This window comes from Lithobates pipiens, unplaced genomic scaffold (assembly GCF_037356315.1).
Source record: "Lithobates pipiens isolate NorthernLeopardFrog02 unplaced genomic scaffold, aLitPip1_a1.2 Scaffold_3, whole genome shotgun sequence".
NCBI lineage: Eukaryota > Metazoa > Chordata > Amphibia > Anura > Ranidae > Lithobates > Lithobates pipiens.
Genome location: NW_027507790.1, coordinates 164,182,708 through 164,197,155, shown reverse-complemented (window position 1 = coordinate 164,197,155; position 14,448 = coordinate 164,182,708). Strand labels below are relative to the sequence as shown.

At 41.5% G+C, this 14,448-nt stretch overlaps 1 protein-coding gene across 3 annotated transcripts in view; it reads left to right on the top strand.

Moving 5' to 3' along the window:
* XRCC4 (X-ray repair cross complementing 4) overlaps window positions 1–13,813 on the top strand; it is a 577,202-nt gene extending 563,389 nt beyond the window's left edge. For all 3 annotated transcript variants that reach the window (XM_077462443.1, XM_077462445.1, XM_077462444.1), the window contains one exon: window positions 13,467–13,813. In XM_077462443.1, coding sequence (XP_077318569.1) covers window positions 13,467–13,582 — 116 coding nt within the window. In that variant the 3' untranslated portion in view covers window positions 13,583–13,813. The remainder of the gene's footprint in view (window positions 1–13,466) is intronic.
* Window positions 13,814–14,448: the final 635 nt, after the last annotated feature.

Sequence of the window (14,448 nt, the reverse complement as noted above, 5' to 3'; positions counted from 1 at the left end):
AAGCCACGAGGCAGAACACAGCGAGGACTCCAGGTCGGCTTCAGAGGATAGGGTAAGGGAGCAGGATTGCTCAGATCACCCTCTTAAGCTTTCAGAAATGACAAAAATAGCGGCTGACATTAAAGGCACTTTGTTTTCTGCTATTAATGACCTAAAGGCTGACTTTATAGCTCTGTCGGATCGACTGTCCCAGAATGAAAGAGCAGAGGCAAAAAGGGATAGAGCGGTGGAGAGGCTGTGCTCCACTGTCTCATCCCACACCATTCATCTTATTCAGATGAACAAGCACCTCGAGGAACTTGACAATCGGGGGCGCAGACAGAACATTAGAGTGAGGGGGATCCCCGAGAAGATTGAGCCTGCGCAGATAAAACAAGCTTTGCAGTCAGTGTTTAACGGAGTGTTGGAGAGACCTAAGGATACTGATATTGAGTTTGTAAGAGTGCATAGAACGTTAGCATCAAAGCCAAGTGACACAGCCCCCCCAAGGGATATTATATGCTGCCTGCAAAGCTACCTATTGAAGGAAGAGATACTGGGGAAAGCAAGGAGGAATGATCAGATCTTTTTTAATGATCATGCTGTGGCACTATACCAGGATCTTTCTTACATCACACTACAGAATAGGCGAGCTTTGCGCCCATTGACTAACGTTCTAAGGGAGAGGGGTATCCCTTATCGATGGCGCTTTCCTTTTGCGTTGAACGCCACGTTTTCGGGAAAACAATATTATCTGCGCATGCCTGAGGATATTTCAAGCTTCTGTGCACAGCTACAAATTCCATTGACTGAAGTGCCGGAATGGTATAGGGAGTTTCATTGCCCCCTGCTGGAGACCTCTCCACCGCATACCCCACAGCCATCTCCGTCGAAGCTAGCAGCCAAAAAACCTCGCCCGGATAAACCTCAGAGCTTGAATAGGGGCAGACCTTCACAACTTGGGACAGAGCATTGGCTACAGCCACATGGATGAGCTTAGAGTGGGAGCTTGTCTTCCTTCCTTTTTTTTCCTTTTTTTGGCTTTTCTCCATACGGACATTTTTGTAGTCGAACTGAATATGTTTATAAGGGGAATGGTCTGAGTGTTATAAGGATATGACTATTTCTTTTTTCAGATATAGTAAGCTAGGGAAGGAATCACACACCGCTATAGGGGGAATGTGGGGGTGTTAAGAGTGGCAGTTGGGGGTATAGTGAGCACTAAGATCAGTCAGAGTATTATGGGTGGTTTGGTAGTTGGTGACTATGGCAGTTCTCATTATAGTTTTTATTATAGTTGTTGTTTATTAAAGGCGCCTATAGCGCAATATTAGAATAAATCTCATGTACTTAATTTTGTTCATGATCTCATCCTTCTGGCTGGAAGGGTATATATGTGGCCTTAATATGTGCTTAATTTTTGAATCACGGAAGGACTGGAGTGGTTTTTCTTTATATTTAAACAGATAATTAATAGTTTTTGTATTTTGGGTTTTATTTTATTACCATTTTCTGAAGGAAAGTCCTCCCATTGCTTCCACATGTGCATCGCTGTCTGGTTTATCCAGACGGGGATTCACAACGTTTTTTCTTTCTTCTCCTCTCCTACAGTTGATAGGAGGAGACATTTTACCTAGCCACTCCATTTGGGTGTCTATCCACCTAGGTGTTTTTTTTTTTTTTTTTTTTCTTCTCTCCTTTTTGTATTTATTTAGTTATTGTATTTAATATGGCGTACTCTATGCTAGATGAACATGCTTTTGTGATCTCCCATAACGTTAGGGGTCTAAATACACCGGAGAAGCGATTGGCGGTGCTTAGGGAACTCCACAAGCAGAAACCGGTAGTGGTGTTTCTTCAGGAGACCCACTTCCGGTCCGGCAAGACTCCTAGATTGCATGATAGACATTATCCATATGTTTTCCATGCAACAAATCCCGAGGCCAAATCTAAGGGGGTGACAATTCTGCTACATAAAAATGCTGATTTCATTGTACACCAGCAGATGGCGGACATTGCCGGAAGGTATTTATTTTTGAAGGGGATCTGGGCGGGAACTCCGGTTACCTTGGCCAACGTTTACTTCCCCAACACTGCACAGGTTACTTTTTGTCAACATGTGGTAGATGAATTGAAGGGCTTTGCATCTGGATGTGTGGTGCTGGGGGGAGATTTCAATTTAGCGCTAAATCCCCTTCAGGATACATCAGATGGCAGGTCCAGCATTCCGTATAAAAAGTTGCGTAAAATCAAGACACTTTTAGCTTCCCTTACTTTAGTAGATACTTGGCGCTTGGCAAACCCCTCAGGTAGGGACTACACATATTTCTCACCCTTGCATAATAAATTTACACGCATAGACTACATTTTTGTTACTCAAAGGGATATACCCCGTATAAAATCTGCTAAAATAGGTGCGCAGACCCTCTCTGACCACGCCCCTATATCGTTGCAATTTCACAAAATAAACATACATCGCGGCCCCCACTCGTGGAGATTAAACCCCTCCCTGCTCACGGATAAGGACAACACTGACAAAATAGCAGATATAATTAAATTATATTTTACAGAAAATGTCTCTGAAGAATTGTCGCCGTTTACAATTTGGGCGGCCCATAAATGCGTGGTTCGGGGGGAGCTCATACGGCTGGGGGCCACGAGAAAAAGGGTTGCAGAGAGGGAGATTAATGATTTGATACAGACCATTAGAGACCTAGAGGGGAAGCATAAACAATCCTTAGCAACTGATACAGCAGTAACTTTATTAGATTTGAGGAAAAAATTACAAGCCCATTTGAACCTTAAAGCACAAAAGATCCTTTTCTTTAAGAAGGGGTTCTTCTATGAACACAATGATAAAACAGGCAAACTTTTAGCAAAGGCCCTTAAAGAAACATTATTATCGACGAATATTGCTGCAATTAAAACCAGTGCTGGTCAGACAACACAGGATGCTGCGAAAATCGCGCAAAGATTTCAGGAATATTACTCCAATTTGTATAATTTACCGCAGTTACATAAACCTAGCGACCTAAGGAGGACGACAGCAGAGATTACTAATAAATTCCTGGCTGACAGCGGACTCCCCAAACTTACTGAGGAGGAAGCGCTGTCGCTGGAAGAACCGATAACTGAAGGTGAACTCACCGCAGCTATTAAGGAATTAAAAAAGGGGAAAAGCCCTGGACCGGACGGTTTAACAGCCCACTATTATAAAATCTTTATGGAATTATTGATTCCATACATGATTAATACATTTAACCATTTTCGAGACCCACAAACGTTACCAGAAGATTTCCTGAGAGCGCACGTTACAGTATTGCCTAAACCTAATAAAGACCCTCTAGATTGTGCCAGCTATAGGCCGATTTCTTTATTGAATGTGGACCTAAAAATTTATACGAAAATACTAGCGAACAGACTGCGCCCATTGTTGCACAAACTTATAGGTCCCGAGCAGGTAGGTTTTATGCCTGGTAGGGAGGCGAAAGATAACGTGATTAAAGCCCTTAATCTTATACACAGGGCCCAAACAGAACAATTTGAAGGCATGCTCTTATCTACAGATGCAGAGAAGGCCTTCGACCGTGTGTCGTGGGACTTCCTGTATGCGACTTGCTCTCATATAGGTCTGAGAGCACATATGCTATCCTGGATTAAAACTATTTATTATAATCCTACGGCACAAATTAAGGTGAATGGGACACTGTCAGACAAGGTGCAGATACGGAATGGGACTAGGCAAGGGTGTCCTCTTTCGCCCTTGCTGTTTATACTCACCTTGGAACCGTTAATCCGCACAGTTAATTTATCATCCTCTATACATGGCTTCCACGTAGGCGATAAGGAATACAAGTGTGCTGCGTATGCGGATGATCTATTGTTTTTTATAACTCAGCCGCATGTTACTATGCCCAATTTGTGCACTATATTTAAGCATTACAGCTATATGGCGAATTTCAAAATTAATTATAAAAAATCTGAGGCCCTCAATCTTACGCTACAAGAGACCACACGGGAGGCTGTTTTACGTAACTGTAAATTTAAGTGGGAATCCCGCTCCCTTAAATATTTAGGAGTTCATTTGACTCCCAGTCTAACTGAGATATATATAGCCATATATATGCGTGCAAGGGGGGGCGTGACCGGATGTGCAAGATGGAGTGAGTGAGAGATGTGAGACGCCGTGTGTGACTCTCTCCCAGACCCCCTCGATGAGAGCGTGGAGCGCTTAGTGCCACGGTCGGACGTAGCGTGCGGTGGGCTGGAGCTGTACATTGAAGCTGGACGGGAGGAGGAGTGACAGCGCATTACTGTACGATCGTGCCGAGCCCTCGGAGATCCACGCTTACTTCCGGGTCTTGAACCCCAGCGAGCACAGCCAAAGAAGCACGAGTACCCCCGACCAAGCCGAACGCTTTTGAACCCTGCCGAAGAGACGCCGCACACTGTGGACACCAAGAGGCCCTCCCGCTCTCCAGTAAGCCGCGATAGGAGGAAGGAGGTAAGCGGCAGGATTGCGGGGGGGGGGAAGAAGTCGGAGGTGTGAGGGGCATAGCAGGTGGAGGTCTGGCAGAGCAAGTTATGGACATAGCGATGCCTGAGAACTGGTAACAAGTAAACAAGAGGGCGCCGGCCGGGGGTGAGAAGGACCTATAGCTCTTGTTCCCTGGAACTCATTGCTTCGTTTTGTGCTCTAAGACGAACGAATGATAACCCAGGCAGTATAAGCAAAGAAGTACCTGCTGTAAAAACGAACGTCTGTAAGCAGCGAACCAGGAAGTCTGTGATATGTGAATGGAGTGCTTGTGGACTGACTGACTATAAGATAAGATCAGTATCGCATTAATTGATTAACTGAGGGATGGTGGCTGCTCTAAAAATCAATTGGTTGAACGGTATCTGAACTAAGTGCGTGCAAATAAATGCCTGCTTTGAAGCATTAAAACAGGAAGTTTTGGTGATACATGAAGTGAATACTGGAGAACTGGTTATAAGATACGGCTAATATTGCACTAAGCGATCAACTGAGCGAGGGGCGGCTGGGTTAAAAAGTTAAAAATATATTAAAATACGATATATCCAGGACTGTTCTGTGGAAGGGGGCGAGAAAAGGAAATTAAGATGCAGCACTTGCGCTCTGCAAAGGAAAGAGGGGAAAAAAGCTCGCAACAGCCTACCACAGCAGCTAAATTAGAACAATATGCTCATAACCCTGCACAGTCATCGCAGACCCCTCCAAAAAAAAGGGCAGACAAAGGGGCAGCATGGAGAAATATCTGAAAGGAAAAGCATGGGTCAATCGAATATTAACATTAATACGCAGGCCGGAGCAGTGGCCAAATGCTCAGTTAATAAAAAAGCGGGTGCAGGGGAACAGAATATGGAGATCACAACGGGTGACTCTCCTCCGTTAGAAAAAGAGCCAACAATTAAGGACGTGTTATTGGCCGTAAACGCATGTAACATCTCACTGAAAGAACTCTGTAATCAAATGAAGGGAGTGAAGGAAGATCTAATGCTGGTAAGGCAAGACCTACAGAAAGTGGTGGAAAGGACGACAGAACTTGAGTTAAGGACTAGCAGATTGGAAGACGATACAACATTCCTAATTAAAGAAATAGAAAGCCTGAAGGAGCAGTTCGGCGGATATAGAACAAGAATGGACGAAATGGAAAATAGGCTCAGGAGGGACAATGTGCGAGTAGTGGGACTTCCCGAAAAAAGTGAGGGTGTAAACCCTGCTGAATTTATGGAGCATCTTCTGGTTGAACTGTTTGGGAGGGATGTTTTTTCAACAGCGTTCTCAATAGAGAGGGCGCATAGGGTACCCTTTAGAGCACCATTGGAGGGGGGCCGTCCTAGGCCATTATTAATGAAATTACTGAACTATAAAGATAAAGTGGTATTATTACGGAAGGCAAGGGAAATGGGGAATGTATTGTATAAGGGTGTTAGAATTTCATTATATTCTGATTTTTCCCCAGAACTTCAGAGAAAAAGGGTAGAGTTCCTCCAGGTGAAACGCAGGTTACAGAAGCTCAGGGTGCCGTATGCTCTGCTTTATCCTGCAAAGTTACGGATTAATGCACTAGGGCATACTCAGGTTTTTTGTTCCCCGATAGAAGTGGAAAAATGGATAGAAGAAAATAAAGAAAAGTTGTAGTTGCTGGGGTTTCTAGTACTGAGTGGGATGGGAAGATGGAAGGAGAGGGGGGGATGAAGTATGTGTGTCTTTGGGGTTTCTTTTTTTTTTTTTTTTTTTTTTTTTTTTGCTGGGTGTGTGCTGTCTGTGTCTGTATGGGAGGGGGGTGGGAGGGAGGTAATACACGGCGAGCGCACTAGGTGAGGGTGGTAAATAGGTTGTGAAGAGAGTGGTATAAGGTCACTAATAGCCCCTAGGGTAACACCTAGGAAGGTGGGGGAGGGGCGGGAGGGAGGTAGAAAGGGGGGAGAGGGGGTGGGTGTAGTAGGGAAAATAGGGGGGAGGTCGAAGGGGGAAAAAAAATATAAGTATGCACTAATAAATGGAGTACAGGAAATAATTCAAAGCAAAAAAGGACACAAACTGTGGGGTGGTAAAACTTGGGGTGGTAAAAAACAAGGAAAATTTATTGGTCACAAGGGGGAAAATGGTAATAAACAATCATATAGTATAATGTATATTCAAAGACACATAACATACGAGTTAATGGTGACGCCTAATAAATTTGTTATCATACAAGGGAGTAATATATGGGGAGTGTGGTATAAGGTAATAAAAGAAGTTAGAGGGGAGTTGGTGGGTACTGGGAGACAAATGGTTCTTAATAGTGTCATCAGTAGACTGGTTATTTCGCTCTCTTTCTTTACTACCTTAGGTTTTTCTTTTTTTTTCTTTTTCTCCTCTTTATTTGTTTATGGCTATGCAGGATGGTAAAATTAAGATAGGCTCCTGGAATGTGAGGGGTCTGGGGACGCGGCTGAAACAAAAAGCTGTGCTATCCTTGTTGGAGGGATGTGGAGTAGAGTTGCTCTGCATACAGGAGGCCCATTTAAATAGAGATACAATATATCGGCTGCAGAGCAGAAAATATCAATTTCAATATCACTCTGTTTATTCGACATATAGCAGAGGGGTGAGTGTCTTGGTAAAAACGGGGGTGAATTTTGTATGCAAACGGGTTAGCCTGGATGAAAAAGGCAGATACATTTTCTTACAGTGCCTAATTGAAAATAGAGAATGTATGCTGGCAAACATCTACATCCCTCCACCATTTAAAATGGAAGTGCTTTTTAAATTACAGGAATTTTTAGTGGGGATAGATGGTGTCCCTATAATAATAGTAGGGGATTTCAACACGGTATTGGATATTAAAATTGATAGATTCCCAGAAAAAACACTGGCGGAACCAGCTTGGCAGGGGAGGTTGGGACAGTACCTGGAAGAAGTAGGATTACGGGATTTATGGAGAACTGGGAACCCGGGAGTTCGGCAGTATAGTTGCTACTCGTCCACACATACTACGTTATCCAGGATTGATATGATACTGGGGAATGACCTGGCCTTACAAATGGTGGAAAAGGTTGAATATCAGCCCAGGGGGATTTCAGATCATTCCCCAGTGACAGCAGTATTAAAAATGAGAGAACGTAAGGTACAGAGGTTGTGGAAAGTGAACCCGCTCTGGTTAGAACTGATAAAAAAAGAGACAGAAGAACGCCCTGAGAGAATACAGTGGGAATTAAAAGAATTTCTAAAAAATAACCGGGGTACAGTAACATCGGGGATCCTGTGGGATACTCTGAAAGCTTTCCTAAGGGGCCTTATGATCCAATCAATAGCAAAAATAAACAGAAAATCTAGGGAACAGGAGGTACAAATAGGGAGAGAAGTGTTAGAGGCTGAAAGAGATTTTATTAGTGACCCCACGCAGGGCAAAGAAAAAATCTGGTTAGATAAACAAGAAGAACTTAGGTTATTAACCCTAAAGAAAGCAGAGATTCAGCATATGTTCCAACGCCAAGCCTCCTTCGCGGAAGGGGAAAGCGTGGGAAAAATGTTGGCACAACTGGTGAAGAATAACTCGGGTCCTTCCTCAATCTCGGCGATTAGGATATCTGAGGGAAAGGTTATAACAGAAACGGGGAGTATTTGCCAAGCATTTGAAGGATATTATAAAAACCTATATACTGCACAAAAAGTGGGGATGGATGAGCAAATGGAAGCATTTTTAGGTCAATTAGAGGTACCATGTTTGAAACAAGAAGAAAGAGAGGAACTGGAAGCCCCAATAACTTTGAAAGAACTTCAGGAAGCAGTTGCGAGTATGCCAAATCAGAAATCGCCTGGGCCGGATGGACTACCGATTGAAGTCTATAAAAACTTTGGCGAGATACTGATTCCTGAACTCCTGGAGATGTTAAGAGGAGCATATGGGGAGGGTAAATTGCCTCCATCAATGATGGAGGCGGTTATAGCCCTGTTGTACAAAGAAGGGAAGGACGCCTTAGATGTTACAGCGTATAGGCCAATCTCTCTCCTGTGTACCGATACAAAGATACTGGCCAAGGTATTAGCGACTAGGCTTAATCGAGTCATAGCAAGATTGGTCCATATGGACCAAACAGGGTTTATAGCCAACAGGTCAACGAGTATAAATATTAGAAGAGCCTTTTTGAATTTGCAGGTCCCAATGGATAACGATACTCCGGGTGCAGTGGTGGCATTGGATGTAAGGAAAGCATTTGATAGCGTAGAATGGGGATATATATGGAAAGTTTTGGAGAAATTTGGCCTGGGTCCTTCCTTTATAGGATGGATTAGGATGCTATATGACAAACCTAGTGCGAGACTAAAAATTAATAATGAGTTATCCGGGAAAATAGAGTTGGGGAGAGGGACGAGGCAGGGGTGCCCATTATCACCCCTGCTCTTTGCATTGGCCATAGAGCCCCTGGCATGTGCAATTAGAGCAAACCGGGATATTGTCGGTTTTGTAAGAAAAACTGGAGAGGAAAAAATCTCACTTTATGCACGATATCCTATTGTTCTTAGGGGATATGAGATACTCACTACCAAGGGCAATGGGACTGGTGCAAGGGTTTGGAGGCTTCACTGGGCTGGAGATAAATTGGGAAAAATCGGAATGTCTCCCTTTGGACCCAATTGGTCAGCAAACGGCCCTGGGAACCCCCCAAATGCCAATAGTGGATAAGTTGAAATATCTGGGAGTAACCTTGTCAAGGGATCCTAAGCAATATATAAGTCATAACTTAGTCCCATTATTGGCTAAGTTTAAACAAAAATTTGCTATATGGAAACGAATGCCTCTCTCGGTCGCTGGCAGATGCAATCTGATAAAAATGATATGGATGCCCCAACTTTTATACATATTACACAATGCCCCAATATGGATTAACAAAAGCTGGTTTGATAAAATCGAGATGCTGTTTAGGGAGCTAATATGGAGGGGAGGACAGGCTAGATTGAGATTGCGGATGCTTCAGCTACCGGGAGAGGAAGGAGGATTCGCGGTCCCTTACCCGGAGTGCTATTTTTGGGCGTCCCAATTACAACAGCTAGGGGGGGATCGATGAGAAGAACGGAGGAACCCCAAATGGGAGATTAGTATTAACAGGCTCCCCACATAGTACCCTGATTGAGACCCTGGAAGCGGACTCATTCCAGTGTAGATGCCCTACAGTAAAAATGATGTTAAAGCTATGGGGTACAGTTAAAAAAAAAATGGGATACAGTGAAATAACAAAGTATACGCCTCTATGGAACAATAAGAAGCTACAGGAAATATGGCGGGTTGGAAAAATTGCAGATTGGGAAAAATGTGGCATTGTAAGGCTAAGCCATTTATATGGCGGCAGGGGTATTAAATCCTTCGACCAGCTGCAAAGAGAATTTAAGATATCACAAAATTCATTCTATGCCTATATACAAGTGAGGCATGCTTTAAGGACCCAGTTTGGAAACCTGTTATTAACATGGGAGGAAATGCCCTTGCTATACCCAGTAGCACAAGCAGGACCCACTAAAGGATTAATATCTAAATTCTATGCCCAGCTGGGTGAACAGATTAATAGTGAGAGGAAAGGGAGGGTTGAGAAAGGGAAATGGGAGCAAGACCTAGGTAATATAACACGAGTACAGTGGAAAAATATCCTAGCGGCATGCCCAAAGGTCTCGGTCTCTCCTCCTCAGAGGATTTCCCATTTAATGGTAATTAATAGAGCATACTATACTCCCCAGAAATTATTTAAATTTGGTAAGAGAACAGATGACTTTTGCCCCAGGTGTGGGGGGTCAGGGAATTTAATGCACATGCTTTGGAAATGTCCCAAATTATTTAGATACTGGGAAGGAGTGGTAAAGATAATAAGTAGGGTCTTTGGGACGGTAATAGAGTTAAATCCCATAGTGTGCATTTTAGGTTACAGAGAGGAGGAAGTAGAAAGGAAGGGAACAACAACGGCAATCCTAAGATGTTTATTTCAAGCTAGAAGGATGATAGCTAGGAGATGGCAATCAAAGCTACCCCCTACAGTAGAGGATTGGACAAGGGCGGTAAATGACTATCTATGTAAGGAGAGGGCAGTATATGCAAAACGAAATAACTTAAAGGAGTTTAATAGGAACTGGCGAGAGTGGATAGAAGTGATGCATACCCCAGTTTAAACCATGATAGGAAAGGGAAGAGGGGAGGGGGAGGGGGGATGGGTAATGGGAAGGAGTAGGGTAGGGTACATTAAAGGTTCGGGAATCATTATAACACAATTATGCTATACTGTAGGATAAAAGCACCAATATATATATAAGAGGGGAGGGGAGGGGGGGCGGGGTTGATAGAAAGGATGGGAGGGAGGGGTGGGGTTATAACAATAGGAAAAACGTAGGAATTGCAAAAATAGTGATGGTAGGAGAAGGGGGGATATGGTACTGTTTAGATAATGTGCTTTTTTTTTTTTGCTAATTATATGTGATGTATGGATGTATCTTCATGTCCCCCTTCCCTTCCTAGAACTCTAAAACTCAGATCTCGGAAGGGAAGAAAGAGGTATTTGAACCCTGGTAATGTTATTTTAAAATGTGGTCTGTATAAATGTGAAAATTTAATAAAGATTAATAATTAAAAAAAGAGATATATAGCCAAAATTTTTTGCCATTGTTACAAAACGTGAAAAAAGACCTGGAGAGATGGACACTCAAACATTTCTCCTGGTTTGGTAGGGCAGCGATCGTCAAAATGACAATCCTGCCCAGATTTTTGTATTTTTTCCAGACTTTGCCAATATGGCTACCTGCAAAATTTTTTCAGTCATTGAATGCTATTCTTAGACACTTCTTATGGGCATCTAAAAAGCCACGCATAAGCCTTGCAATACTCACTAGAGATAAAGGCAGTGGGGGAATGGGATTCCCCAATTTCAAAAACTATTATAAGGCCACTCATCTTACCAGAATGATTGACTGGACCTGCCATGCGGATAATAAAGATTGGGTGAAACTTGAAAACGATGTAGGTCCTATTCCAGTGACATATTCCCCTTGGATTCCGTGGGACTTGTGCCCTAAACAGCTTAAGCAACATCCCCTTATAGGGACCACTTTAAGACTATTACAAACAGTGGCTCAAACAACGGGTTTGACTACTTCACCTGGCCCATTAACACCGCTAGTAGATAATCCTGACTTTATACCAGGCATGCATAAACCTATCCGGCACTTTATATGTGGGAATCTGCCCTTATTAGCCACTCATTGTCTTGAGGGTAATAAGATTAAATCAATGTTGGACTTGCAACATACTTTGGGTTTAACCGTTTTGGGGCAATGGACGTATAGACAAATACATGATTATATTTTGAGCCCGCGGAGGATCAAACATTTTATACGACCATTAACGCCATTTGAGGCGGTTTGCCTTCGTGCCAAGGCTTCTACGAAAAATATCTCTCTCACGTATGCGTGGTTACAATCCGCAGCACGTCTGGAACCTAATAAACATAAGCTTTTCTGGGAAGCAGCATTAAATGCATCATTTACAAACGACCAATGGCTACAGGCATGTGTATTTGCTCATAAATGTGCAATTAGCACTAGATTACAGGAAACTTCTTTTAAACTTTTGACGAATTGGTATAACACGCCAGTTAAATTGCATAAGTGGTTCCCCGATGTTCCAGACCTATGTTGGCGTTGTAATCAAGCTAAGGGCACTTTACAACATATATGGTGGGAGTGTGACCTAATCAGACCATTTTGGGGCCAAGTGATTAGTATTATACAACAAATAACTGATACACAGATCCCCCTTGACGCTAAATGTTGTCTACTACATATTACTGACCTTTCTATGAGTAAATATAAAAAATCGCTGATTAGATTTCTTCTAACTGCCGCCAAGACAGTGATACCGAGATATTGGAGGAACACTACGACTCCCTCAATTATGGAATGGCTGGGGGAGATAGGATATTTGCATAAAATGGAAGAAATTAGGGCTATAGCCCATGAAAGCACGGGCAAGTATATAGTTATATGGCGACCTTGGGTAGTGTTTAGCTATTCCTCTGTAAACGCCTTTCTGATACAAACATGAGGTGGAGGGGGCGTTGTGTGTTCGGGCTAGCAATGCCCGCTTGATTATTTAGGGACAATTGTATTATCTTTTTTTTTCTTTTTTTTTTTTTTTTCTTTTTATTTTTATATCTATTAGTCACATTTGGCCTTTGTATGATAGGCAATAGGGTGTATTTAGAGTGGTATAAAGTTATAAGGCAGATACGCCGGGACAGGCTTTTACAACCCATTGATATATATGTTTAGATCCTATTGACGCTTTGGGAATGGTAGGGTACCTATCCTTTTACTAATGGGCCTTTCCATTTTTTTTTTTTTTTTGGAGGGGCTTATTAGTCTAATAGGGATCTTCTGTCAATCTGTTTATATGCAAACAAGAGGACTAAAAGTATGAGTTTGAGTCTGTAACGCTATTGCTACCCTATGGTACACACAGGCAATTGTATTTGCGCTTGTTATGTATTGCTATATTTGTATTGTAACTGGCTAATTCTTTAATAAAATCTAATTGTTAAAAAAAAAAAAAAAAAAAAAAAACATAAGACAATTTCTGAACTAGAACTGTTCAGCAATGAAGAGTGTTAGAAATTCCTGACGCAAAAGTAAAATGACTTTTAGCAACCAGAAAAATGTAATATTATTGTGCCTTAACATTTGCAGAGAAATGCCATATTTAATTGTATTACTTGTAGATTTAATGATGCCAACATTTTGCATAAAAGCATACATGTATGTATGTATGCATGTATATATATATATATATATATATATATATATATAACACACAAACTGATATATGTTGCATATTTATGTACTTAATATACTGTGTATATTTCTTAATGTATTAACTGATGCTCAAAAATATGCTGAGGAGAAAAATAACTAACAGTTTTCACATTCATTGTTCTTACAGATGTGCAGCGGCCCCTTCAAAGACAACTGGCAAGAATCCTTCACCAGAAAATCTGTCCTTACCAACATCAAAAAACACTCCAGATACAGATGACCTTTTCACTGACATTTAGCTAAACCCCTAATCCACTTCTGCTTAAATAAACAGACCTGGAGCAATTATTTTGTGATAAATATATAATGTTTCTACAAATGGACCACTTGTGACATATACAGGCTCCATTTTTGTGATGTTAGAGTGATCTCCAGGATATTTTTGTAGGAACTTTAAATGTTAACATTTTTTTTTTAAACATATGGTTTTATTTCAATATAGAATAAAAATTTGGTAAACATCTAAATGTAAAATATACGTATAAGATTCGTTTTTTTCCCTATTTTTTTTCTCCGTTTCAAAGTAAAAAACATAAAAAAGGTTTAGTTGGTGTTGTGTAAATGGCACTTTTTTGGCTAAAAAATAATGTGAATGTACCACTTCAAATGGTATTTCAATGATCCTGGTCATGGAAACTTTGCAGAATTAAACACTTAAATGTTAACTAATGTGAAGCTCAAATGATGCCAAGGTGAATGCGTTTGCATTCATGACAACATACAGTATATACAACACACTGACTGCTAGTAAGACATTTTCAATGTATTACTCAGGTTTCTACATATTGGACAGGAAGTGAAAGTTATTCTTATCTCTTCTTGCCAAGAACCGTCAGAGAGAAAATGTGATAGTTTATTAGCTTAATAACTTATATGTACAATTCTTTCTTAGAACTATTTGAAAAAGACTCATTGACGGAATCACATACTCTATTAGAAGGTCATCGTGGAAAATTGTGCTTAAAGATAAAATGTTTTTCAGTGTACTTCATTCCCTTAATCTTAGAGCAATGTTTCCCAATGCATAGGACATATTTCAAGGATGATACACACCTTCAGAACTAAATATGTGGATTGTAGGAGAATAGCCTATTTTGTATATCATTACT